The following is a 26,430-nucleotide window of genomic DNA, read 5'->3' as shown; positions in this document are numbered from 1 at the left end:
CACTAGAGTTGGCAATGCATTGCAGCTCGGGGGTGTCCGGGGGTTCCCGTGGGAAAGATGACCACATGCCACGGACTGCGGCCCGGAGCCTATAATATTGCAACATTTCCAGAGCCGAACCAGTATGACCAGGGCACCATGTCTGTGGGGTGATAAACTCCCCCCCCCCGGGAACAGGTCTGTCAATGCATGGTACCCCAGATTTGACCAATGTTGGGAGAGGAGTTTGTCGCGAGTGGGTACCACCCTGGGGAAGCACCATATAGAAAGCCATTTATAATAAGGGTGGGGGGCTGATGTTTGTGCCAGAAGGCATCGCCACGCTGTCAGGGTGGATACGATGGGGTCAGCTGGAGCGCTAGTTGTATATTTGTTTTGTAGGATAAAGGTCATAGTATTGGTCCCGGTTGTGGCCAGTTTTTCCAGCTTAACGTGGGGTGGAGCAGTGGGGTGTCTATACCAGTATGTAGTGAATTGTGCTTGGGCCGCTATCCAGTATAGGGTCAGGTCAGGAGCTGCAAATCCCCCCTCACCCCCTCTTGTGAAAAAGTAGCATTTGTACATTTCTTTATTCTCTTTTTAAAAGGAGAAGCTTACATTTCAGCCAGCAGCATCAAGGCACAATTGGGAACCAATAGACATGCACACTGTCCCAGAGCATTGAAACCAAACTATTGTACTTATAAAGCTGACCACGACAGATCGAGACGCTGGCCATCCTATTTTTCCAATGGGCATTTATCATAAAACACAATGTTTGCATGATTTCACAGTGAATACATTTTTTTCATAAAAAAATACCTTTGTCTGACTGTTGAACCAGCAGCTCTGGGTGCAACCGCTTTGCTGGGGGATCTGCTAGACGCACCAACATTGGTAGCACTTGCAGCAGGACCGGGCTAAAAAGAATATAGAATCATCATCATCATGAATTTCAAAAAGTGAACATTCTACAGTTTCAAAACACACTTCTCCACAACTTCCAAAATGATGAAGATCAAAACAATTCATTTGCTGGGGTTGACTCATGGGAGAGCAATTTTGCAGGACTGAAATAGAAGCAAATACTGGTGCCAACGAGAGACAGCAAATGAATTCCATTTCTTAAAGAATTTGGGCATCAAGAGAAACGCTGATACTTAGCTTGGATTGATAGTCTTTTCAATGTCAATGACTGGGTAGCGTTTTCCAGGAGGAAGGACTGGGAGGATAGCTATGGGCACTGTGTTGTCTTGTAATCAAGAGAAGGCAGGGCAACGCCGGTTCGAATCCCAGTCCCGTGCTTAGGGACCATTCCCCATATTAAGTAATAGAAGACTACTTAATTTAAGGGCACCACACTGCTCTCCAAACAACCAATTATTAATGTTGTCTATTAGGTGGCACTAAAGCCTAAGCTGAAACTATTGCATTCGAGAACAGCTTGGGAGAAAAGACATACGAGGAGGGATACACAAGCTTGTAGGTGCTGTTTGTTATTTATCCACCCACTGTCTGCCCATGGCCATACTAATCTCTATGGCCTTTCCCCATCCACTTCCTGCCCCTCCCAGCCCAAAACGTATTCTCGTGGGGTGGTGATCTCTTTGAGCTAGGTTTAATCAAGCCTTACCATCAAAGTTTGTACTCCACGTGCATGCCAGTGTTTAAGCCTTTTGAGAGTTCTTGACTTTTGGATCTGTAAACATACTACTGGTGTAAATCAAATCTTAAGGTCTGCCTTCAGCCACTCGATTTATAAGCACTATGCAGGCACTTCAAAGTCCTGTTAAAAACAAGCATTAGCAAAGTCAACAGGGTTAGCTTGTCTAGGTATTAGGCATTTACCAGGCACTGCTATTACATGCCCAGGCATTCACTACTTTGCAGCTGCGACCATCAATAGTTAGTTATTCCCACCACGGCGGCGACAAATGCCTTTCCCATGCCTACACAAAACCCCAAACTATTAGCATTGCCAATGCTGGTTTATATTTGGTACAAACAGAAGTGTCTGTGCCTTCTGAAAAAAGGGCTGTGGAGTTTGGGGAGGAGACCACTGCATAAAGCCCTCTGAAGCAAATGCATGCGCTCAGTATACTGTAATAGTCGGTCTAAATTTGGAATCAAGAGTCACATATATGGCCCTTACAACGGAAATCGAGACTACATTTTCAAGAATGAAGGTAGAGGGGTGTTTTTAGATAAAGCAGTAGTGATTGCTCTAAGGAAATAAGCGATCTTGCTGCTAAATAAAAATCATCCGGTATAATCTTACCCTCAGATTTTGGGCACTCATGACTAAACTCAGTGATCAAAGTTATACACTTAACAAAAACTGGACGTAAGAGCAGAAGTAGCGTCTCAACGTTACTTACTATATAAAAAGCTGTGTATATATAAATAAAATAAAGCAAACTTAATTTGGTTATGTCAGACAGTCTTTTGTTCCATCTTGCTCTTTATAGTGGACAGCAAAGGGGTGGGGAAGGTCGCACCCGCTTGCTATTTTTTTTTCCACATTCAACTATATGCTCTTGCATCTTTTTTTAAAATGAGCGAGCAAGACCTACAACTCTTGCTAGAATTTCGTCGGCCAATTTAGTGGCTTGCAAGCCTAGATAAGATGATTCAGGAAGGCCACTTCAAACTTACTCGCTGCTTCTTCCCAGTTACAGTACTATTACTCATCTTTCAAGAGATGCAAGTAGCTGAGTTCCTTGGGATAGATCAGCAAATCCCAGTGTCTGATGTCTGCCACTAAAAGCTACATATAGAAATTGAAGAGGAATAAAGAGGAGGAGGAGGAGGAGGAGGCTAGCCACTGATTTTATTTTTTGAATAATTATTTTATTGTATAGCGCGAAGACCGAAAGACCAGAGGCATAGTAGCACTTAGACAAGACACAACGAAACGATAATCAACAGGAACAAACAGCAATTAGGTAGAGGCGGAGGTCCGGTGGCAAAGGTTTTAAGAGAACAGGCCTGTTTTTAACCCTCGCTTAAACCTGGATAGCGAGGTGCATGTTCTCAGGTCAGGCGGTTGTGCATTCCAATTTGTAGGCGCTGCATGTGGAAAAGATCCTTGGGCCACACAAGTCTAGAACGTGGAATTTCCAAGAGACCGGCTCTGCTGGACCTTGGGGCTCTTCGGACAGGCAGCATTGAGATGCAGTTGGACAAGTACTTGGGCCTCTGCCCGGTCAAACATTTGTGCGTAATTCAGTGCACACGAAAGGTGATCCTGCTACAAACAGGGAGCCACTTTAGGGCTTTCCTGGATGCAGTCACGGTCTGATTTCCGCAATCCCTCCACAATGCGAACCACATTATTTTGAATAACCTCAGGGCTTTGGCAATACTAAGCAACAGACTGTAACAATAGTCCAATTTTGCCCCTATAATAGCCTGAGCGATGGTAGCGCAGGTATTCAGCAAGGGGCAGAGCAGGGCAAGCAATTTCAGGTGGTATGAAGTGCTGGAGACTAGACCATTAACTTGGGCTTTCATGGTAAGCTCTTGATCTAAAAAAAGACCCCCCCGCCCCCCGCCCTCCCAACGTCTTAACCTTACTCTGGCTATGAATAGTACCGCACAACACATTAAAGAGTCGATATTCAGGGCTCAATTTATGCAGTTGTGGATTAGTACCCAGAAGCACGAGTTCAGTTTTCGCGTCATTTAGTGCAAGCTTATTGGCTCACATCCATGACTGGAACTGATCAGAGTTCAGAGATAGGGAGTCGATGACATAGTTCCCTTTGAGAGGAACGAGGCATTGCATGTCGTCAACATAATTCGCATATAGAAGCCACGCTTCAGCCAACTGTTCGAACAGAGCGTGTTGGCGACACGAAAGAGCCCTGCGGGACTCTACATGTTACGGTGAACTCATCTGCCCTGGCCTCCTTTAAGAAGACCCTAGCCTTCCGATCTGCAAGAAAGAATTTCAGCCACTCTGAGATGTGCAACGTAGTCTATCCGCCAGTATGTTATGATCCACCAAATCAAAAGCTGCAGATAGATCTAGTAACACAAGCATAGCTGTATTACCTTTCTCTTTTTTTTTTTAATCAGGGTGGGATCCATGCGCGTTTGATGTCATTGGAACGCAGTTTTCCCTGAAGGAGGCTTTCACAAATTTTGTAATCAGAGGGGTTAACTGCAGAGAACATGCCTGGACTATGATGGTGGGCCAGACACCTCCCTTGCAGTTTGTATGCTTTAACTTACTCAAACTCTCTGCAAGGTCATACTCTGATATTGGCTGAAACGGGCAGGTCACCCTGATGTCTGGGGCACTATATTGTCACGAGTGCCGTCACCTACCTTGGCCGTCAGGTTTCCTGGATATCTTTAAGTTCATACCAAAGGGCATCCTGAATGGTCATGCACCATTTGGCGTCTTTAATGATTTGCGATGGGAGGGGGCGCACCAGCTCTTGAATTCTGAAAAGCTCCCTGGAGCTGGAAGCTGCTCACAAAATTCTATGGTCATAAAGGTTTTTTTTTTCTTCGGAAATGCCATCTTGTGTGCTTTAGCAGCCCCGGAGGAGATGATATTGTCCTCAATGGATTTGTTTTTTTTCCATTGCTTCAATGACTTGTGTTTATTTTTCTTTAAGTTGTTGATGTCGACTGAACCATTTCTTGTCTGGCTGTTTTCTCAGCAGGCATGATTTCACAGGGGCCACACTATTTACAAGGTATGTCGATATGCAACTGCCAGATCCTATGCAGAATGCCGATAAAATAGTTTTTCAATAGTAGATGAAATAAACGGTGCCAGTGCAGCAGGTGTCAGCTTGCCATGGTTTCTATATGAAACACGACATTTCTCTGGGCTTATTTTTATGGGGGTTGGTATGGACATAATCCATTTCAGCAGATGATGATCCACTAAGGACATCGATTGTTTTCAATGTTCCCAATGGTAATGTTCTGCAGAAGGACCAGTACAAAATCCTCCCTTCATTGGGGGTAGGCTGGGTAATATGCTGGTAGAAACCAAAAACAAGCAGCATGTTGTTAACCATTGTGGACATGACGTCTGAAACATCCATAAAGCCAAGCTGGAAGTCTCCTAGAATAAGAATTCTTGTTCTAGGCTTAAGACTCAGACATATCAGGTCACTGAAATGTGTAAGATAGTCTGGCATGCTGTGTGGAGGTCTATAGATCAAAAAGATGTTAATTGTAGAGTTGGGATCCATCTCAAACTTTGGCCACAACACTTCGCATTCAGAGATAGGTTTCTCCATTTGGCGAATTTGTAGAGTCTGGTCTTAGATCATAACCACCCCACCACCTTTTGTGTTCTTACGTTCTGCACTCAAAATATTAAAACCTGCAAGAACTACCAGTGAAAGTGCAGGCCCTGCGGCCACATGCAACCAGGACTCAGTAATAGTAATGGCGCATAGATCTATTTTATGAGTGGCAATGTGGTCAGCTACTCCAGTGGAGTGCTTTATGAGGGAAATCCAGAGACCCATCACTTGATATTTTTGGAGAATAGGGGCTGTTCTGCTGATACGGGGCTGAACACTAACTGCAGCCAAAGCTGAGTGGGCCGTTGCGACACCGTGTCCCGTCGCGAATCGGCGAAAAACCGGCCTCGCTGGCGCGTTGCCGGCAGGGATTAACACTACAGGGAATCTGGGTAATGTAGTTCAAATGAGCTACTAATGGTGATGAGCCGCATAGAAGCTAACAATTGAGGAAGAAATGCTCAAGAAGTTGAAAGGGGCACTCTGGGGCAAGGCAATTGGTCAAATTATTTCCACTCACATAGGTGAAAAATTGCACAATTTGTAGGATTTGAATCTAAATGCTCCCACACACCAATTCTGCACAATACGACCACCATATCCAGATCTTTACTTCATGTGTACACCAGGTACAAATAAAAGTACTTCAGCTACAGCTAGCTCAATGTACATGCCCAAATTCATTCAAAGAGCAACACTTCAAAAACAGCAGACAAGGTGACAGGGACTGAAGGGTTTAACCACGATCTCCTGCAAACGCTAGCTAATGTCCAGTAGGTGGGATATGGTATTGTGAACAAGTCAGATTCCAAGTTCTGGCAACTTCAATTTTCATTTGATCTCTGATAATATCGAGGACTACAAACAACATTTTTCACATTATAGAATTCTACTGTATTATATTCATTGGGTTTCTTTAGCTCTTTACACCAAAGCGTTACACATAATGTAATGATACAATGACACCTTCAATAAAAGAACAAAGAAGAAAGCAAAGAAAAAGAAAACAATTAGAAGTGAAAATGTAAATGTGATCCAATAAAGCTGTATATGAAAGTCTGTCAAATTGAAAAATCAAGGCGAAGAGACATTTATTTCAACAATAAACTGAAAAGGTGTTGAGGTAAAGGATAAACAACCAGAAGGAAGCCAAGGGAGGGCATGGCAAAGAAACAGCAAGATGTATATCCATTGCAGCATAGACAATGCAAGGCAGTAAAGATCTCAACATCCAAAAATCCTGCAGTCCCCTGAACCAACTAAAACTAGCAAGCCCACGGGCAAGCGGCCCCATCAATGATCAATTCCACAGGTAAACAGCACATCACCAGCACAGTCCACAAAGGTTCCCAAACCGGCCAGTGACACCTCACCACTCCGCTCTGAATACAGGCCATATGCCAGGTCACTACAGCTTAGCTACACCAGTAGATCAGTAATATCTGGGTAGACTCTTTCCTCAGTTGGGCAAGGGTCCAATGGAGTGAAGTACCATGCAGCTGCTGAAGTCGACACACCCCAACATTACCTCCAGCTGTAATCGGTTACTACACTCATTTGATAAGGTATCTATACAGGAAGCATGATTAAGGCCATACATTATCAAACCACTTGTGACAACTAATGGAAACTGATTTCCCAAAAGAACAAAAGAATGAGCAAACAAATTTGGCAACACTGCATGTGACGTTTATTTTTTTTTATTGGCATTTTGATTTATCACAACAGTGAACAGAATAACAAACCCAATCCCTTGGCCCATCACCCCACTAACACCCCCTGCCTCACCCCGACCCTCCCCCCCCAAACTCCCCACTCACTCCCCTGTGGAAGCCCGGGCAGGCGTGTCTCTTGTCTTCTTTAGCTGATGCACAAGAGTCGCAGCTTGTGTGGGCAATAAGGTCTCCCCCAACGTTGGCCCCGCTAACACCCATTCCATTTGTACCCATCTTTTCTCCGAGCTCTCCGTTAACTGGCCTTTGATCACCCCGAGTTGAGCGGCCTGATAGTATTTGCAGAAGTCAGGGAGGCCCAACCCCCCCTTTTTGTGTAGGAAGCATAAGCGTTTTCAATGCAGGGGGTTTATTATTCCACACAAAAGATCATTGTTAGGGAGAATTCTCAGAAATGTGCCAATTCCCCTCTACCTTAGAGACCCCCAGCTCTTTTGCTGGACTCTAGGACTTTGGGAGTGAGATCTTTTCCCCCCACTGTCATGTATTTTTCTGTGATTTGAACACTGTTTCTTTTGGTTTTTGAGTCTGACAAACTCCATAGGTATCATCTTTTTACATTGTGGCACACAGCACCTGCAGTGCCACAGGGAAGTCTTTCAGATTTCCCCCAAGGTTTAAAATATCTTCTCTTGGATAAACTACTGTTTAAGAGCAGTGAAGTGAAATTAACTTACATTTTTAACTTTCTAGACCCAGCACAGACTATCTTACAATAGGGTGCTGGAGGGGTTACTTAGCGTCTAGTTTCTCATGTAACATTTGTAGGTTACCCTTTCTATAATGAATGGCTGGTGACAGTGGTTTGCTTTTTACTACCGTACCGCGGGCTGCATTCGCAGCTGCAGTAAGGTGCCCATGGGTGCCCATTTTGTCAAAATGGCCCCAATGTTTTTTCGCCATTTCTTGTTGGAAATGTCCTTGAGATTTACTCTGTGCGCCAAACCAGGTTTGGTACCTTTGTTCATTTTGCCTTTGGCGGGATTCACAAGTGAAACCCGCCTCTGGCTCCAGGTTGTCTGGCAGGGGCAGGAAGTGAGGGGGGTGCTCGAAACTCCGCGCTTAATCCCCTTGGTTACAGGAATGCACCCAAAGGCGATTGGCCGGCTGGCTGTCCTTGGAGGACAGCAACCCTGCTGTGTAATTGACAGCTAGGCTGGAAATGGGAGAAACCTGCATAATAGGCAAAGCTTTTTGGCTTGGAAGGAGAGTCGACCACTGGACGAAGGAATCCGAAGAAGAACTTGGAAGAGACGCCTGCTGCAACTCCTGGACCATTGGTTTGCCCAGTGAAACCCTACTGCTGTACTGAAGCTCCAAATTCGCCTCGACTAGAGAAGCTATGCAAGGAAGACTTCTCCCTTTGGGTTGGTGGGACCAATCAACCCCAAAGTGAACTTGTCTGGACATCCTCTCGAAGCTGGCTGTACTTCCACTGCTGCTGCTGTTGGAACCGAAGTGCCAATGGGAGGAACATCAGATTGAGTGCATCACTTCGAACACAAGCTTTTGGAAGATCCTCCGGACTCCCAGGAAGCAGGGCTGACCGAGCCTGAGCCACCTTAACAGAGTGCTAGACCCCAGATGCGAGGAAAGTCCAGAGTGGTAGCCGAGAACCACGTTTGTGCCATTTGCTGAGACACGAGGAGCTGAAACACCAAAGTGCAGCTGAATTGAAGTTTGCCCATTGCTGCCGCTGACCTTCCCATTGCAGTACAGGAGTCCTCGGACATCCTCCCTCTTGTCCCCACGACTGAGGCCCAGGAACACCAGGATCTGCAGAGCTGCACAGGAACAGAAGTTTCTAACTAAAGATACTGTAAACCTAAAAGGACTTACCTCTTGTGGTGTAGCCTTATTTGTTCTCAGTGGAGACTAGTCTTGGTTGCCTTTGCAGAGTTGCTTGCAGTTTAGCCCTACACAAGCCTAACAGCTTGTGGCCCTACATGGATTCTACTTATTCTACAAAGACTTCTAAAACATTGTGCACGACTTTTACCTACCTTCAAGAAGACGTCAGCTCCCCTAGACTTTGCTCAACTAACATTGGCTGTCCTGGCTCCCTAAAAGACTTTTACCTCCGACTTGTGCTTTAACTTTCCCTCACAAAAGTCACACATTAGATAACTTGTGTAGCTGGGAAAGGGTTAATTTACTTTGCATTGGGGGTTAAAAAGTACTTACCTGCTTCAGAATATTTGTTTAACCTTTGTTTTATTACCAAACCCTTTTCTTTGACACCAAATTCAGTATTGCTCTAAATGTACCAGTGATGTATTAATGTCCACAGTGTCCTAGCTATTTAAGTCACCTGAGGGTGTAGGAAGCGTCTTTGTGCCATCCCAAATGGGTACTTGCTGATTTAGAGTAACATTTGGAGTGCGTTTGTGTTTTACCATTACATTGCCCCTTCTGAAGAAGGCTTATTGAACTGGCTGTTAAATAAATTAATAATTTATTAATCAAGAAACCTTGTGTATAAGAGTTTATTTGAATAATTGTCATTGTAGACTGCTGTGTAACAACACTACTTCTCACATTGACCCATCTTGAGATAAGCCTGGCTGCTCAGCCACACTACCAACCTGTGTAGTACAGACTTATACCAAAGGTTGTGTTCCTATTGCCAGGAGGTCAAGGTTGTTGTAGTTTCCCAAAGGGTACTGCACCAAATCTTGCCCAAGTAACAATCATCTTGTTCAGAGTGCGAAAGAAGATGTTGGGGACCGGGATGGGGAGTTCCTGGAACAAATGTAGGACCCTGGGCAGTATGGCCATTTTAACTGCATCCGACCAACCCATGAAACCACTAACAGGCTGGGAGTCTGTAATGTGCTTAGTACAGCGCACTCAATATCCATGTTATAGTGACCCCTAGAAGTCTAATAAACCCCCCCCCCCCACCTCCCGAGTCCTGTGAAATTGGCACACCTTTGTCCCTGTGGAGCCCTTCCCGTGTTAGGGAGGTTCAGAATTTCCGATTTGGTGATATTAATTTTTAGCCCTGCTACGGCTCCGGACTCCTCCAGCTTGTGAACGACAGCCGGGAACAAGTTTTCGGGGTCAGGAATGGCGAGGAGCATGTAGTCTGCATGCTCATGAATTTATGAGTATCTTTCCCAAAGGTGATCCCCTGCACTCGCTCTGTGCAGTAAAGAGTGGATCAAGATGTAGAGCGTATAAAAGGGGTCATAGAGGGCAGCCTTGCTTGGTGCCTCGTTGCAATGGGATTGCTTGAGAGAGCTGGCCATTAACGAGAAGCCAGATTGTGGGAGAGTTATTAAGGAGGTGGAGATGCCCCAAAATAGAGCCCTTTTGAAGGGAAGTTCTGCATGCGCAGGTCTTAGCCTTTGGGTAGGAAGAAAAGAACATCTCTGTAAGAAGTGCTGTTGGGGTTGGATCGGGGGATCCAGGGAGACACGACCAGAGCCCAAAGGAAAGCCGAATAGGGCTTACACTCTCAGTAATGCAGTTTATAGTGCAGCAATGGAAAGGGGTGGAACTCCCGTCCATCCACGACTAGCTTCGTAAGGTCCGGGACTTTGTGGCTCTAGAGTGGGCAACGTCTGCTATGAACAATGATTTACCTCGCTTTGCCACAGACTGGAGGGAAGTACTTGCGTTCGTCAAGTAGGACTATAAATGGCACCCACAGCGCCAGAAGTCTTCGAACTGTGTTAAACACTGCACCCCTATGACTGCCAACCCGTGAAGCCACAGCATTGTTATTTCTCGTCAGGAGGAGGGGACTGTGGGGAGGATAAACTGTTGAAGTTGTGTAATGATGTTTGGCACTGATGCAATTTGTTCCGTTTTTTTAATACTGATAAACAGAACTTTAAAAAAATAAATGTATTTCCAAATAAAGTTGGAGTCAAACGAGTTGATGTGTCTGGGGCAAGCTCAACAACTAAATAGGCAAGTTACTCCTTGCACATTGTTAAGTATACACATACAAAAAGAATGGCAAGTCAATTTACTATATTCAACCTTAATATATTAAGGTTTTCCATTGACCTTGGGAAAAGTCAAACCTTCCCACACATTTAAGCTTTCAAAATTATAGGAAGGTAAGCCATTTGTAAGTATTGCTTGTGAATTTACAGCTTGCGAGATGGTGACATCACCATGTCAAAGCACATTACATTCAAAAAAAGATTACTTACAATATGTCAATTTTCCTAATAGCGGGGGTACACTATGGGGTACCCTGCGATAGGACTCAAAGCAGAGCACAAATAGAGCCACTCTCAATCTTTGGAGTAAGCCTGGATGAGAGTACAAAGTTCAAAAGCAAAAAGTACAGGCAGATACCCCACCAGGAAAAAGTAGGTTTTCCCACCAGGAAAGGCGGCTTTCCACCGAACAGTGGACCTGCGCTACCATAACAATAGCAGGATAAGCACGATAAGTGCATGTGGTAATACAGAAACATTTGATAGTAGACATGTTTTGTTTTTCAATGATAGGTCACTTAAGTATCTCCCCATTATCATTCCCGTTCCAAAACGACATGAACACTGACACCTTCAAAAACTATGATCGTTTTACTTTACATAGGGAATGCTCACGTGTGGAAGTTAATAATGTTAGAGCATGCATCCCTAACAGGCAGTTGCTTGCTGAATTTAACAGAACGCTCATTGATCAGGATTCTTAAGACAGATCAGAGGGCAACAACTATGCCAGTAGTGCCATATTTGCGGGCATTAACACTGGTTCTACATGTTTAAACCAGCCACAGCGCACCTGCAAGAAGCACCGCTCGTGCTCTTCGTACTACTCGTGTGGACGCTCTCCTCACTTGGATAACTCAAGCCTCTACAAGCAAAATCACTGGTAACCCTAATACACAGAATGAAAATATATATATATATATATATATATATATATATATATATATATATATATATATATATATATATATATATATAGTGAAAAAAAGAGGAGAGGGGCGCACTCCAGTTCCCTGCACAGTAAACCTTCTCAGCCACAGGTGTTCTCCTCCGACCGGTTTCTGTGCCAATACACGTCATCAGGGAGGCTGTCTTAACTTGCAGCTCACAGCAAGTGCAGGTGTTAACACTTAGTGAGGATTCTGCTGCAAGGACTTCTGGTAGCTGTAGTCATCAGGTTTGCAAGGAAAAGACTCACACCCAATCCCACAGTGGGGAAAGGGGGGGGGGGGGGGGGGGAGTAGCCTACAGTGAGGCACTCCAAAGTTGGGCATAAATTACCCCGGTGCAGCACCCTATTAGATTTCTGAAGATTCCACCCTTCAGAAAACTTACAAATATGGTGAAAAAAAGAGGAGAGGGGCGCACTCCAGTTCCCTGCACAGTAAACCTTCTCAGCCACAGGTGTTCTCCTCCGACCGGTTTCTGTGCCCTTTCCCCACTGTGGGATTGGGTGTGAGTCTGTTCCTTGCTAACCTGATGACTACAGCTACCAGAAGTCCTTGCAGCTGTATCCTCACTAAGTGGTAACACCTGCACTTGCTGTGAGCTGCAAGTTAAGACAGCCTCCCTGATGACGTGTATTGGCACAGAAACCGGTCGGAGGAGAACACCTGTGGCTGGGAAGGTTTACTGTGCAGGGAACTGGAGTGCGCCCCTCTCCTCTTTTTTTCAACACATTTGTAAGTTTTCTGAAGGGTGGAATCTTCAGAAATCTAATAGGGTGCTGCACCGGGGTAATTTATGCCCAACTTTGGAGTGCCTCACTGTAGGCTACTCCCCCCCTTTCCCCACTGTGGGATTGGGTGTGAGTCTGTTCCTTGCTAACCTGATGACTACAGCTACCAGAAGTCCTTGCAGCAGAATCCTCACTAAGTGGTAACACCTGCACTTGCTGTGAGCTGCAAGTTAAGACAGCCTCCCTGATGACGTGTATTGGCACAGAAACCGGTCGGAGGAGAACACCTGTGGCTGGGAAGGTTTACTGTGCAGGGAACTGGAGTGCGCCCCTCTCCTCTTTTTTTCAACACATTTGTAAGTTTTCTGAAGGGTGGAATCTTCAGAAATCTAATAGGGTGCTGCACCGGGGTAATTTATGCCCAACTTTGGAGTGCCTCACTGTAGGCTACTCCCCCCCTTTCCCCACTGTGGGATTGGGTGTGAGTCTGTTCCTTGCTAACCTGATGACTACAGCTACCAGAAGTCCTTGCAGCAGAATCCTCACTAAGTGGTAACACCTGCACTTGCTGTGAGCTGCAAGTTAAGACAGCCTCCCTGATGACGTGTATTGGCACAGAAACCGGTCGGAGGAGAACACCTGTGGCTGGGAAGGTTTACTGTGCAGGGAACTGGAGTGCGCCCCTCTCCTCTTTTTTTCAACACATTTGTAAGTTTTCTGAAGGGTGGAATCTTCAGAAATCTAATAGGGTGCTGCACCGGGGTAATTTATGCCCAACTTTGGAGTGCCTCACTGTAGGCTACTCCCCCCCTTTCCCCACTGTGGGATTGGGTGTGAGTCTGTTCCTTGCTAACCTGATGACTACAGCTACCAGAAGTCCTTGCAGCAGAATCCTCACTAAGTGGTAACACCTGCACTTGCTGTGAGCTGCAAGTTAAGACAGCCTCCCTGATGACGTGTATTGGCACAGAAACCGGTCGGAGGAGAACACCTGTGGCTGGGAAGGTTCACTGTGCAGGGAACTGGAGTGCGCCCCTCTCCTCTTTTTTTCAACACATTTGTAAGTTTTCTGAAGGGTGGAATCTTCAGAAATCTAATAGGGTGCTGCACCGGGGTAATTTATGCCCAACTTTGGAGTGCCTCACTGTAGGCTACTCCCCCCCCTTTCCCCACTGTGGGATTGGGTGTGAGTCTGTTCCTTGCTAACCTGATGACTACAGCTACCAGAAGTCCTTGCAGCAGAATCCTCACTAAGTGGTAACACCTGCACTTGCTGTGAGCTGCAAGTTAAGACAGCCTCCCTGATGACGTGTATTGGCACAGAAACCGGTCGGAGGAGAACACCTGTGGCTGGGAAGGTTTACTGTGCAGGGAACTGGAGTGCGCCCCTCTCCTCTTTTTTTCAACACATTTGTAAGTTTTCTGAAGGGTGGAATCTTCAGAAATCTAATAGGGTGCTGCACCGGGGTAATTTATGCCCAACTTTGGAGTGCCTCACTGTAGGCTACTCCCCCCCCTTTCCCCACTGTGGGATTGGGTGTGAGTCTGTTCCTTGCTAACCTGATGACTACAGCTACCAGAAGTCCTTGCAGCAGAATCCTCACTAAGTGGTAACACCTGCACTTGCTGTGAGCTGCAAGTTAAGACAGCCTCCCTGATGACGTGTATTGGCACAGAAACCGGTCGGAGGAGAACACCTGTGGCTGGGAAGGTTTACTGTGCAGGGAACTGGAGTGCGCCCCTCTCCTCTTTTTTTCAACACATTTGTAAGTTTTCTGAAGGGTGGAATCTTCAGAAATCTAATAGGGTGCTGCACCGGGGTAATTTATGCCCAACTTTGGAGTGCCTCACTGTAGGCTACTCCCCCCCCTTTCCCCACTGTGGGATTGGGTGTGAGTCTGTTCCTTGCTAACCTGATGACTACAGCTACCAGAAGTCCTTGCAGCAGAATCCTCACTAAGTGGTAACACCTGCACTTGCTGTGAGCTGCAAGTTAAGACAGCCTCCCTGATGACGTGTATTGGCACAGAAACCGGTCGGAGGAGAACACCTGTGGCTGGGAAGGTTTACTGTGCAGGGAACTGGAGTGCGCCCCTCTCCTCTTTTTTTCAACATATATATATATATATACACACACATATACTGTGGACCGGAGCTATAACAACTTATAGCTTATTGTTTCTCATATTAGGTCTAATCCTTTGGATCACAAGCTTTTGCCACGCCCCTTTGCCTCTGCACACATAAAACCGTGCATGCACCTGCAAGAAGCACTCAGCGACGAACATGCGACAAGAGCTTCTAACCTCGGTACTAGGTGGATCATGTAAGTGAGCACGCTTGCTAAACTAACTTAAATATACAGCATATTGTTTGAAGCCGCCGGGCATTAGAAACTGAATGAAGACACGGCTCTATGCCCTCAAGACAAACATACCAGCTGGCCTTAATTCGCCCCATCGTGTCCCAGGCGTCTAAGTTCACTCCCCATCAGAGAAAAATCACACGGAAATCAATCACTCTTACGCCAGCCAGTCATTGATTCGAGACTCCTGTCAAATCACTGAGATATTCGCAAGTTTTATCCGAGGCACCCAGACAATTCTTCGGATACAATGGTGAACAGCCCAGTAATGTCCCACCCACACACGTGATATCCGACTCTTATTGGAAACGGATCAAATTCCACGGTGTGAGTTGAGTGACACACCGCCGAAGACATTCAAAGCAAGTGAAGCGATCACAGACATTTCCATACATGCAAGTGTACATGACTTATCTGCTCCAATACGTTCGCCACAAACGTCTGTAAACCAGCAGACCTTATTGGAGATGACACTTGTGTCCATCAATACAACAATTTTGAGTCAATTTAAATTGTTTGAGACGTTAGAGGTCAAAATGAATAACCAATCCGCACAGATTCAAACAGTTACGGAATGGATCGCACAAGAGATGAAAAATAGATCTAGCAGTGCACATGATAAAGCGAAGTTATGTCCACTGAGGTCGCTGGTAAAGAAGATTTGTCGACTCAATGAAGAGTGTGGACCCCCGCTGTCCCACAGTTCAAGGAAATAATGTAACCTGTGAATGAGTGTGCGAGCTCATGCAGCCTCAAGCAATAAGAGCGTTAAGCCATTCATTAGAGCGATTTCTAAAGTGTTAAAAAATCTCCTCATAAAAAGATCGGAGGAAATTTAAAAGACAAAAATAAAAAAAATAATGAAAACATTTTTCAAAAAAGGAAGAGCGACAATGGAGCTATTCCAACATCTGTTCGGGAGACAGAGCATGTTTCTTCATATGAACCTCTAAACGACTTGGTAATAGCCTTATAACAAGATATTGTAGTGGCACAATCGGAACAAAAACATAACCAAAAATGTAATGGGAAACACAGCCTCCTGAAACTGCACACATCTCCAGATCAGGTGCTCAAGGTATACAGAGATAGTCTTATCCCTGGGAACAGTTAAAAGCTAAGGATTTTTTTAAAAAAGGCAGTTGATGCATACTTAGCCGAGCGCCTCAAAGAGCAGCCGATTACACAAAAACCTCCAACCAATCAGGCCCTGCCCTCACTTAAACCAACAACGTGGCCAGAAAAACTCAAATCCAATGGCAAGACGAAACCTTGGAAGAAAGCCGTGCAATTGACATGTTCAATAAAACGCACGATGAATGTTTCCACAGCTTCAGTGAATCAACAAGGGAATAGCAGACCACATAAAAGTGAGCTAAAAGTGAGCTAACAGATAACTCCTCATCAGCAGAGGATAACCCCCCCCCCCCCCCGACATATTCATTCGTTAATCATGAAATGTCGTGCTCTATCAAATAAATACGATCTCTGTCAGTTGAGCATACTGAATATATTTGCTGAGATTTCAGCTTTGGAAGATGTGTGCTTCCTTGATATTGAACAAATAGAATTTTTGAGTGATGAAGATCTATCTATAAAGAGTGTGGGGATTCCTTTAGAAGTAGTACTCAATACAGTGTGGAGGGCCAGAATAGACCTATTTAGACTGGGGTTCATTATAGCTCAAAATCCACAAGTCAACATACGCTCCAAAAGGACCCCTCAAGTGCCTATCCTCAAGAAATTGCACAAATTGTGAATCAGAAACAAAACTACAATCACGAGACCAGCAGCACCCTTCAGCATAACCATCATCACATTAAAGAACTAAACCAATATGGTTAGCCTGCTGGAACATTCGTGGTCATACCCATTTACAGACACATAATGACAATCAATTAAATGTATATGACATCATTGCCTTACTGGAAACCTGGCTCACTAGTACACCGAGCTGGGATAACCATGATCTTTCGCTAGTAGCTGCGAAAAAATCCATGAGAGATCGTCCGACCTCAGGACTGTTGGTCACAGTGAAAAAGAGCGCTTGGTTTTCCATCAAACCATGGGCGGCTCCGAATAACTTTCTGCAATTAGTAGAAATAACATATTGCAAATAATCGCATTGATCAATGACTGTTTTTATAAATCATTAACAGCCATCCTGGACATGATCCTAATAACTCCTAACATCAGCAATACAATAATCTTTGGAGACCTAAACTTGGAATGTATTAATACAAACGCCAAAGCAAGACATACTGATGTACTGCCTTGGAGTGCACTAATTAAGCAATATGACCCGAGCGGCGGGGGCATTACCGATGTAATGCCCCGGGGCCGTAGTTAACGAAGGCCCCGTGGCATTACCAGAGTCGGTAATGCCCCCGTCGCGAGGGTCATATTGCTATTAGTATCCTGGCCCGCAATATTTGCGTGACCGGGGTACTAAAAGCAATTTTTTTCTGTCCCGAAATGCTGCGGCGTTTCGGGACAGAAAAAAAACGACCAAGAAAATGGTCGCCGCATGGCGGTCATAGGGAGCGGACGCGCTGTGAACACCTGTGTTCCCAGCGCGTCCGCTCCCAAAAAAGGATCAAGAAAAAGGTAATTGGGGTTGGGAGGGGAAAAAAAATAAATAAAGTAAAAGTACCCGCGTCCCCGGCAGGGGACTAGGAGAGGAAAGCCCCAAGCCGCGTGGCTTTATTTGCGCCGAAAAACAGATGTGTGCGCCATTCTGCCCGCAAATCCCTGTTTAACAATGGGATTTGCGGGCAGAATGGTGCACAAATCCCCGCTTTTCGGCGCAAAAATTCAATGAATCAGCCCCCCTATGAACCTTCCTTAACCGTCAATAATGCTAAAAATCGTTTTCGTTGGTGCGACAACAATCTTCAATTGCTGAACAGTAAACTTTTACATCAATACTCGAGGGGGCCATCTAAAGAATACACAGAAATCTTAGATACATTCAAATGGTTGTTAGTAACAGCCAACACATCGAGACATCGCCATTATTTTGACCCAGAAATCAAGCAAAGGAAAGCAGAGTGGAGATGAGAAAAAAGGGCTATTAATTAACTCGCATTAAACCTTAGGGGCCCCTTATTAAGGGCAGCAAAATGCAAATAACATAATTGGACTTGGGGGGTCGACGAGCGCAGCAATTCCAATATGACAGTGAAGTAATTTTCTACATAATAAGAATTTAGCCCAAACTTGGCAAATCATCAACAATGCTAGTCAAAATACACAAATGCATGCCCAACTCAATGGAGTAATGGAACATCAATGTGTACAACATTACACCTAGTTATATGCTGATGCGGATTTTGATAATATGAGCTACTATAAACGTGCTCCCGAGGGGTGGAGAATGAAGTGGAAGTCATTGAAGAATTGATCATGAAAGCAAGCAGCTCAATGGCTGTGGGCCCGATGGGCTTAGCAATGCCATGTTCATGGCTGACCCTCGCAATTGGGCCATTATTATGTACAACATCTTCAAGGAAGTGCTCAATAAAACCGACATCCCAAGATCATGGAGTAAATCAATTATCGTCCCCATTTTCAAAAAGGGTGACCGTACGCTACCATCCAATTATAGGCCAATAGCCCTATTGGATGCTCCTGGCAACATTTTTGCCAGGATCATCCTAAAAGACTTTGACGCATGGATAGAAGCGCATCACCAGAGGGATCCTCACCAAACGAGTTTTATGAAGGGAATGGGTATGGGAGTCAATCTTTTATGTCTCAATGCCATAGGGTCCAACGCAGTTTCGACAAAACAACCAATTTATTTCACTTTTGTCGACCTGCATTCGGCCTTCGACTCGGTCTCCCGAGTCCTTCTTATGACCAAACTTTGTGATGCAAATTGTCCTCCAACCCTGTGTGACATCATATACGCTTTTCATTCTGAAACGTCAGTCCAAATAAGGTTGACCACTGAGGGGTTGCTGTCTTTGCCTATACAGACTTATAGGAGGGCTGAAGCAAGGATGTCTCCTTGCTTCGGCAGTGTGGGAGAAGCATGTGAAGGGGTCATATCAGATTCCCCAAAATTTCAAGGAGTATTCATCAAAGCATTGTTTTATGCAGACGATTTAGTTCTTATATCCAAAACACTGATAGGTCTGCAACGATTAATCAATGCCCTTGCCATTTACTTGAAAATGGCAAAAAAAAAAAAAAAAAAACACTATTGATAATTAATCTAAAAAAGACACAAATAATGGTTTATATCCCGAAGAAAAACAGCCACAGTACCCTGTCCTGGATGATTAACAAGACACATCTCGAGGTGGTCCCCGCTTATACATATCTGGGCATGGTAATAGATCATGAAATGCAGAACGGAAAACATTTGCAGATGTTGGAATATAAAGTAACATCAGCCGTGTCACAGGCCAAAGTCATTATGCACAAATATGGTAAAATTTTAATGCACCCTACAATAATCTATTATACTCCCCACAGTATTATATGGCATGGACATGAGAGCGATTTTGCCAAAAACCTGTTTTAATAAAATTGAGGCCAAGTATTGGGAAAAAATTCTACAGCTTCCCCAATGCATTCCAGTATCATGGATAAGTTATGAACTAGGTTTAATCTCTCTGAATGTATTGCATCATTGGCGTTTATGCACCATGCTTAGGAAACGTCTTATACATCAAAATGCAGGAACTTTATTGGAAACACTAGCAGAGTACTTGTTTTATCAGACCACAAATTCTCTAAGGCATGGACGATGTGTGTGTACAACATCTGGAGCAAAGCAGATGTCACCATTGAAACTCATTTTGAATCCTGACTGCGCAAAGTTGAAAATATATCAAGCAGACTGGATCGAAACAAGAAGACTCTGCACAGCATACAAATACTTTGCAAACAACCCATTCATAGACAAAAAATTCAGAGTGATAGAACCGTATCTATGTAAGTCTCCGTCCCCATTCATTAGATCGGCCATCCTTAGATTCAACCTTTGGCTCAAGCGGGAGGTTAGCTGAGAGAAAATGATTACCACCAGGAGAACATATGTCGCTTTTGCTGTAATTCTAAATGTAAAGAAACTGTAGAACATCTGATCGTGTATTGTCCCTCTCCAACGGTGGAAAGATTGAAATATTATTTGAAACACCATGAACTGTTGTGTTTGTTGACACTGTCGACCAAATGGCTACTAATCTTATGTACACCGTCTATCAATATACGCATAGCGACAGTACATTTCTTGTCAGCGTTGAATCTAATGAACATATGTGAGCAAATGACTTTATAATGTGAAGAAGAATCAATGTAAATGACATCATGAACATTATAACTTTGGTGGAGATGTAAAATCTTAATGTAAGCGGCACCACTTCTCTGATTTTGCCTTCGTTTGTGAATTTGAGGAATTTGTGGAGGATCTAGTGTACAAGCAATGTTAAATATGATGCCTATACCTTTTTGTTATGCAAATTAAGTGAATGTTAGTTTTAGTTTCAATGCCCTCGTAGTCCCCCCCTTTTGTTTGTTTACCTACAAAATTAGTATTTATAATGTGCGAATTTTAAGATATTTTGCCTCCATGTGTGTTAATGTGTTAGGACATGATACATTTTGATAACTATGAAAAATGGAAAAGTTGATTAACTTCAGCTATATCATTAAAAAAAATGTGGGCCACTCATTTCTGTCAGACATGGGCAACCTCCTTTTTTGTTTTTCTGTTATGTGGGTTCACTCTATTCCGCCTTCCTACCCTAGTCATCCATTAGCCAGAACACAAAATACATATCTAAATATATAATAGCGTACAGAGCCATGTACACGGACCAAAATGCAGGTTTTCATTGACACAGTAGGACCACAATATCAACAGCTCAAGATATCAGAAGGATTTCAAACGATAATATTGGCATATTCCTGAATCCAGACCTTTGGACAAACAGATGCACTGTTTGTTACACCTTACCGCAATAATAGTTGCGAATAAAGGCATGTTAGTCTCACTTTCAATATTTTAAGAGTTAATGCTAATAGCTACAAACAAACTATCTGAAATATAGCAGCAATGATGCACCCATGCAGTCAACATGTTGGTTGCCTTTCACATATGTACATTTTTAAAGGTGTCCATATTTTCATTTGAAAGTGTTAGTTAAGTGATGGTGGTGCTGTGACCAAAAGAATTATGGCACAGCAGACAAAAAAAAATGTGAATCCTGTGTTATCCAGGAACCATCCAGATATCAAGATTCTACAACCAAGAGTAACTAATTCCCACATTAGATTGTGTAATTATTCCCTGAACTCAAAAATAGACATTGCAGGATCTGAAATAAATATTTGACGCGCAAGAACTAAAAGCAGCTCCTGTGCATCAACAACCCCCAGTAAGCAGGAGCTACCTCTTGGGAAGGAGGAGTTAGTTCATGGCACTACGCAATTTAAGTTCACCATAAGATCCAAACTATACTTTTCTCTGTTACTTGTGAGCCATTATGCTTCAAATGTCTTCTAGATGTGACCTAAAGTTCCTTTAAAGCCAAAGTTAATGTCAGCTAGGTTCCTGTGCATCACACTAGGTGGCCTGTGTAATCAAAAGTATCTTCTTCCAGTGGTTATTGTCAAGTTATGCTACAGCCAGGCGCTAAAGAACTCGAAGCCAATTTATATCCCTGCATTACCCCTGGAAGGATTCTGATCGCCAATGTAGCGATTCATTGACCGAGCGAATATTAGATTAACCAAAGAAATCTACGCATCATGCAATAAGTGTTTTATTTTCTCCAGAGCCCGGTAATATACATTCCATATACAGGAAGATTACACTTTAGCAAATGTCGGCTCTCTCCAGTTAGGGTTGACGTGTCCTTAGCCCCTCCAACTGCTTTCCCCCGGCCCCCACCCCATTCAACTAAGCCACTCAGTTACTAGGTCCTGCTCCTACCCTCACAAAGCACGTTTACATGTACTCTTAGAGCGGTGGTACTCGAGAGGCTGCCCGTGATACTGTTTCGTTAAAAAACATGTGTGCCCGAAATAGACGATGGAGGGGTGGGCGCTCAGGGAACCACTGGAAGACCACAGGAAAGGGGGAAAAAAGTTTGAACTAGATGGCACCCATCACCAGTACCATTTCATTCCACATATACGTTCATCTAACACCCGTCCCTGCCATCACACCAACAGCCCCACTAAATGTCCAAACCACGAAGGTTTCAGTAGGAAGACATCTCGTTCGTCGGGGCCATTTGACGGAATCCCCGTTCTCCCCAAATTCTCGGTGTACCGGGCGTCGCTCCTTACCATGGCTGCGGGCGTTGCTGGGGTGCCTCTGTATTTACGGGTGTGGGCTCTGCGTAGGGACACAACCTGCCACGAGCTCGTTTAGTACACGAAGGATCAGCAGCCAGCTTCTAGGAGGAGGAGACGAAAAAGCTCCCTGCCCCGCCCACCCGCGGCCAGAGTGGAGATAACGCACTAGTAGACCAGTTCTATTTCCGGGCAGATACCTTATTCATAGGAAGACGACGTTAGTACCAGTTAATGAAACCAGTAGATTGTCCGAGTTTGAAACAAATATCCGAGTGCGCATTGTTTACTTACAGAGCAGGAAATCCATAACGTGCATGAAAACCCTTTTACCAGCTAGAGGATTGTTTTTGAGTGCAACGTATGCCCCCAGAAGATAGACATGTTTTCGAATGAACACCCAAAGTCTATCCTGAATTGTTTTAAAAGTAATTTTTATTCCCGCATATCGGATAGTAGATTATCGGGTCAGAATGCAGGTCCTTACATAACATAATTACCTAGCAAGTAGTAGCGCGTCATCTTTTATTACACATGTCTTGGACTGCGCGGACCAAACGTACTTGCCAGAGGCTGCCCTGAAAAATGCTCCTTTCAAAGATGGCGCCCAAAGAAAACAGTTGCAGCCGCTATTACCGCGGCACTACACGTGAGGAGTTAAGTGTGACGTGGCAGTCCACATCGCTTCCAAAGTTGTCAGCTGTGTGGAAGCGTTGGCACCGCTGATGTGTCAGTTTCCTGTTCGATAACAAGAAGACTAAGCAACAGGTCGCTGCGCGGAATTTATTTAGAACATTAACAACGTTTATGTGCATATTTATATGCACCGTTTCAAGTTAAACATCGTTGGCTGTCTGAACGTATTTTCTTGAAGGGGGAAGAGTTATTTGTTAAATAAACATGAAGTCTTTCTCAACATGGCTGCCCTGTGTTACACGTGTTCCGTATTGTAGTATTCCGGGGGCGGGTTCATAGGTGTCAGATTGATCGCCTATACCCCTGCTTATTGTGAGTGGATCATCCTGCGGGCTCCACCATGGGCCCAAAGGTCCTCTTCCTGCACCCAGACCTGGGTATTGGTGGTGCCGAGCGGTTAGTGCTGGATGCTGCGTTGGCGCTGCAGGAGCGTGGCTGTTCAGTGGAGATTTGGACCTCTCACTACGATTCCCAGCACTGCTTCCCGGACAGCTGCCACCTGCGAGTCTTCTGCGCCGGAGACTGGCTGCCACGAAGTGTCTGGGGCCGCTGCGCGGCGATCTGCGCCTACTTGCGCATGGTGTACCTTGCTCTGTATGTCGTCTTCCTCAGCGGGTCCGAGAGTGACGTGTTTATCTGTGACCAGGTGCGTACTACTAATATCGATGCATGTTAGTAGTCCAGCAACAACGTGGGATGTCTAAAGAGCACGTATAAAGTGCGATAATGCCTGATCTTATGATTTAATATGGTGTAGGCCATTATTTTTTTCGACATACAGACCTAACCCCTACCCACTCCTATTTGGTCTATATTTGGATAGACGGCAGAACTTTGACGAAAAAAAAACTCTTTACACAAGCCCATTTGTCTCTGTAGTCTTAAATTCTTTTAATTTCATCTTGCAAAACGTCAAGAATTGGATGGGGAACTTGGGGAAAGGTGAATGGGACTAGTGTGGGGTGGAGGCAATAAACTATTCACATTGGCGCTAAAATAGAGCATTTCTGGGAATATTCCAACATTTAGATGCTTGTCTACAAGTGTCAGTTAATGGCATAGCCAATACCAAAAAGTGATGGAAACGCCCCTCAGACTATACCTCTACATGTTTCCAATTTTCTCTGTAATGCTCCCCACTCCAAACTCTCTTCTATACTCATCCTTTTCGACCTTTCTGCCGCTTTTGACACTGTTGACCACTTCTCTCCACCTAACTCTCCAGGACCTTCGGTTTCACAAATCTGGTCTTGCCTGGATCGCCTCCTACATGGAAGGAATCCTTCTATTGGAACCCGCAAACATCTCACCCCACTGTTGGTGTCCCCCAAGGATGAACCCTTGTACCTCTGCCCTCACCCTCTATGTCTCTGCCCTAGGAAGACTTATCGCATCTTTTGGCTTTCGCCATCACCCTTTTGCTGAAGGCACTCAAATATTTTTCTCCTTTCATTCATTCACCCCAACCATCTCAGAACAGATTTTCAAACTGTTTCATTGCAATTCATCACTGGAGGGCTCTACGCTGCCTCATGCTGAAGTCCCCTTTCTCCCAGCTTCCAAACCTATATATCTCCTCACCTTCCTGCATAGCAGGAAGGTGAGGAGAACTGCAACAGTTCATCATTACCTCTGTTGCTCGTATTGACCTCAACATGACGAAAATTCATGCTTTTCTCTCTAGCCACTCTACAAAACCTCTAATCTCCACTCTTGTGCTCAGCAAACTGGACTACTGCTCAAGCCTACTCCTTGGCCGTCCTCTCTACTCCTTCCTCCCTCTAGACAAAGTCCTCAACTTTGCTACTCACACTCTCCACAACCTCCTCCAACCCCTCCCACCCCCACTTCTACTTACTTACAACTTACTGGTTGCGTCTCAGACACAAACTCTCTCTTTTCAAGTTCCTTTTCCAAGTCTACAAAGCTATCAATTGTCTTTCTCCTTAGTACCTGTCTGATTGTATCTATGTTTACTCACCATCTCAATCCCTCTCATCCTCCTCTGCAGCTTCACACTCCCAAACCCTCCCTGTGCCTCCGCTCGCTTCTAATCTTTCTCCCTACTCGCCTTTCTCCACTGGAACACGCTGTCCATGGCAATCAAAGCCAACACAACTGTGAATCTATTCAAAGGTCGTCTTAATCTTCACTTCCTTGCTAAATAAGGAGCTTTCTCTTTTCTCTACCCCACCCCCCCTACCGCTGCCTCAAGTAAAAGTTAAAAATGTAATTGTGTATCTTTAATTAGTACTCCTATTTAGTTGGAAGCACTTGCACCCTTAGGTTAATGTTAGATTTTGTAATTCACAGGTTTTCTTATATACATTTTTTTTCTGTTAGTTTTGTCCCTACTATATGTCCTACTATTTTTACACCCTCATAAACTGGCTCGCTACTTGTTCTCATCTCTTTGCTCTTGTACAGGCACCCTTCGGGGGAATGCATCCTTCATCTGTAAATGTTATTGCGAGTCATTTCTGTTTGAAATTGTTATCCCTGTTCAAATAAATACAAATGGATGTGTTGGGAGAGGGCATGTCTGTGGGTCTGTATGTCCTGTGCTGGTGTGCTGCTGCAATTCAGTGGGAATCCTTATGTTTGAACTGGCATGGTAAGTGGTTACACAACTTGGGGTGTCTGGGGACTTCAAATACAAATCCTGTTTTCCCTTTGTTGCAAGGATTTAGTGTCATATTTGCATGATCTAAAGCAATTTTGTTTCAATGTGTATCTGGGGTACTTACAGTAGCACACGAGCAATGCATGTGGCCTTAATTTAATTGGTAGTTTTTAGATGAATTCCAGGGTTTGGGATGATCTGCACCCGTGTGTTAGGGTAGGAGATGATCCCAGCTGTTCAATTGAGCACCAGCACAGAAAAAACAAGCCAAACAAGGTGAGGGAAGACTACTTGCTTCCCGCCGCAGAGACCCTCGCTAGCCAAGCAACAGGTAAACCCAAGCCTTAGACCTGTACCACCTTTCCCCAAGCCCCTTTCCCTTAACTTTATTCAATGTAGCCTCAAAATAGAAAAAAACAAGCCTAATCCAAATTAAAGCTGTACTGGCTCTCTCCGCTGCTTTTGAAGTTAGACACTCTAAACCTATACTGCCTTAATCTCTGCTGCCTCTGAATTCAGCCACTAAAGCAGTACTACTTTGGTTTCTGATGCGTCTGCATTTAGCCCCTCTAAAGCAATACTGATTTGATTTCGGCAGCTTTAAATTTAGCCACTTTAAACCTGCACTTGTTCAATCTCCACTGCCTTTGTAGTTCGCCACACTTAAACTTTACTGGTTTAATCTTTGCTGCTTTTGAATTTAGCCACACTAAAACTGTACTGATTTGGTTTCTGATGCTTAAGAATTTAGCCACACTAAAGCTGAATTGGTTCAGTCTCTGCGCTTTTGAATTTAGCCACTCTAAAGCAGTACTG

At 44.5% G+C, this 26,430-nt stretch overlaps 1 protein-coding gene and 1 long non-coding RNA gene across 2 annotated transcripts in view; one reads left to right on the top strand and one right to left on the bottom strand.

The window, feature by feature from the left end:
- Positions 1–800: 800 nt before the first annotated feature.
- Positions 801–22,335, bottom strand: LOC138497259 (uncharacterized). Its single transcript, XR_011278553.1, has 2 exons — positions 22,290–22,335; positions 801–899 (listed from the first exon to the last, which is right to left on the bottom strand). It is a non-coding gene; the product is annotated as an uncharacterized lncRNA (long non-coding RNA).
- A 692-nt stretch (positions 22,336–23,027) lies between these two features.
- Positions 23,028–26,430, top strand: part of ALG2 (ALG2 alpha-1,3/1,6-mannosyltransferase) — a 53,059-nt gene continuing 49,656 nt past the window's right edge. The window contains exon 1 of the mRNA XM_069620599.1: positions 23,028–23,637. Coding sequence (XP_069476700.1) covers positions 23,332–23,637 — 306 coding nt within the window. The 5' untranslated portion in view covers positions 23,028–23,331. The remainder of the gene's footprint in view (positions 23,638–26,430) is intronic.

Source organism: Ambystoma mexicanum, chromosome 5q, assembly GCF_040938575.1.
Source record: "Ambystoma mexicanum isolate Mex_15411 chromosome 5q, UKY_AmexF1_1, whole genome shotgun sequence".
NCBI classification, from domain to species: domain Eukaryota; kingdom Metazoa; phylum Chordata; class Amphibia; order Caudata; family Ambystomatidae; genus Ambystoma; species Ambystoma mexicanum.
The sequence above is the reverse complement of the archived record's forward strand: the minus strand, read 5'-3'. Positions and strand labels throughout refer to the sequence as shown.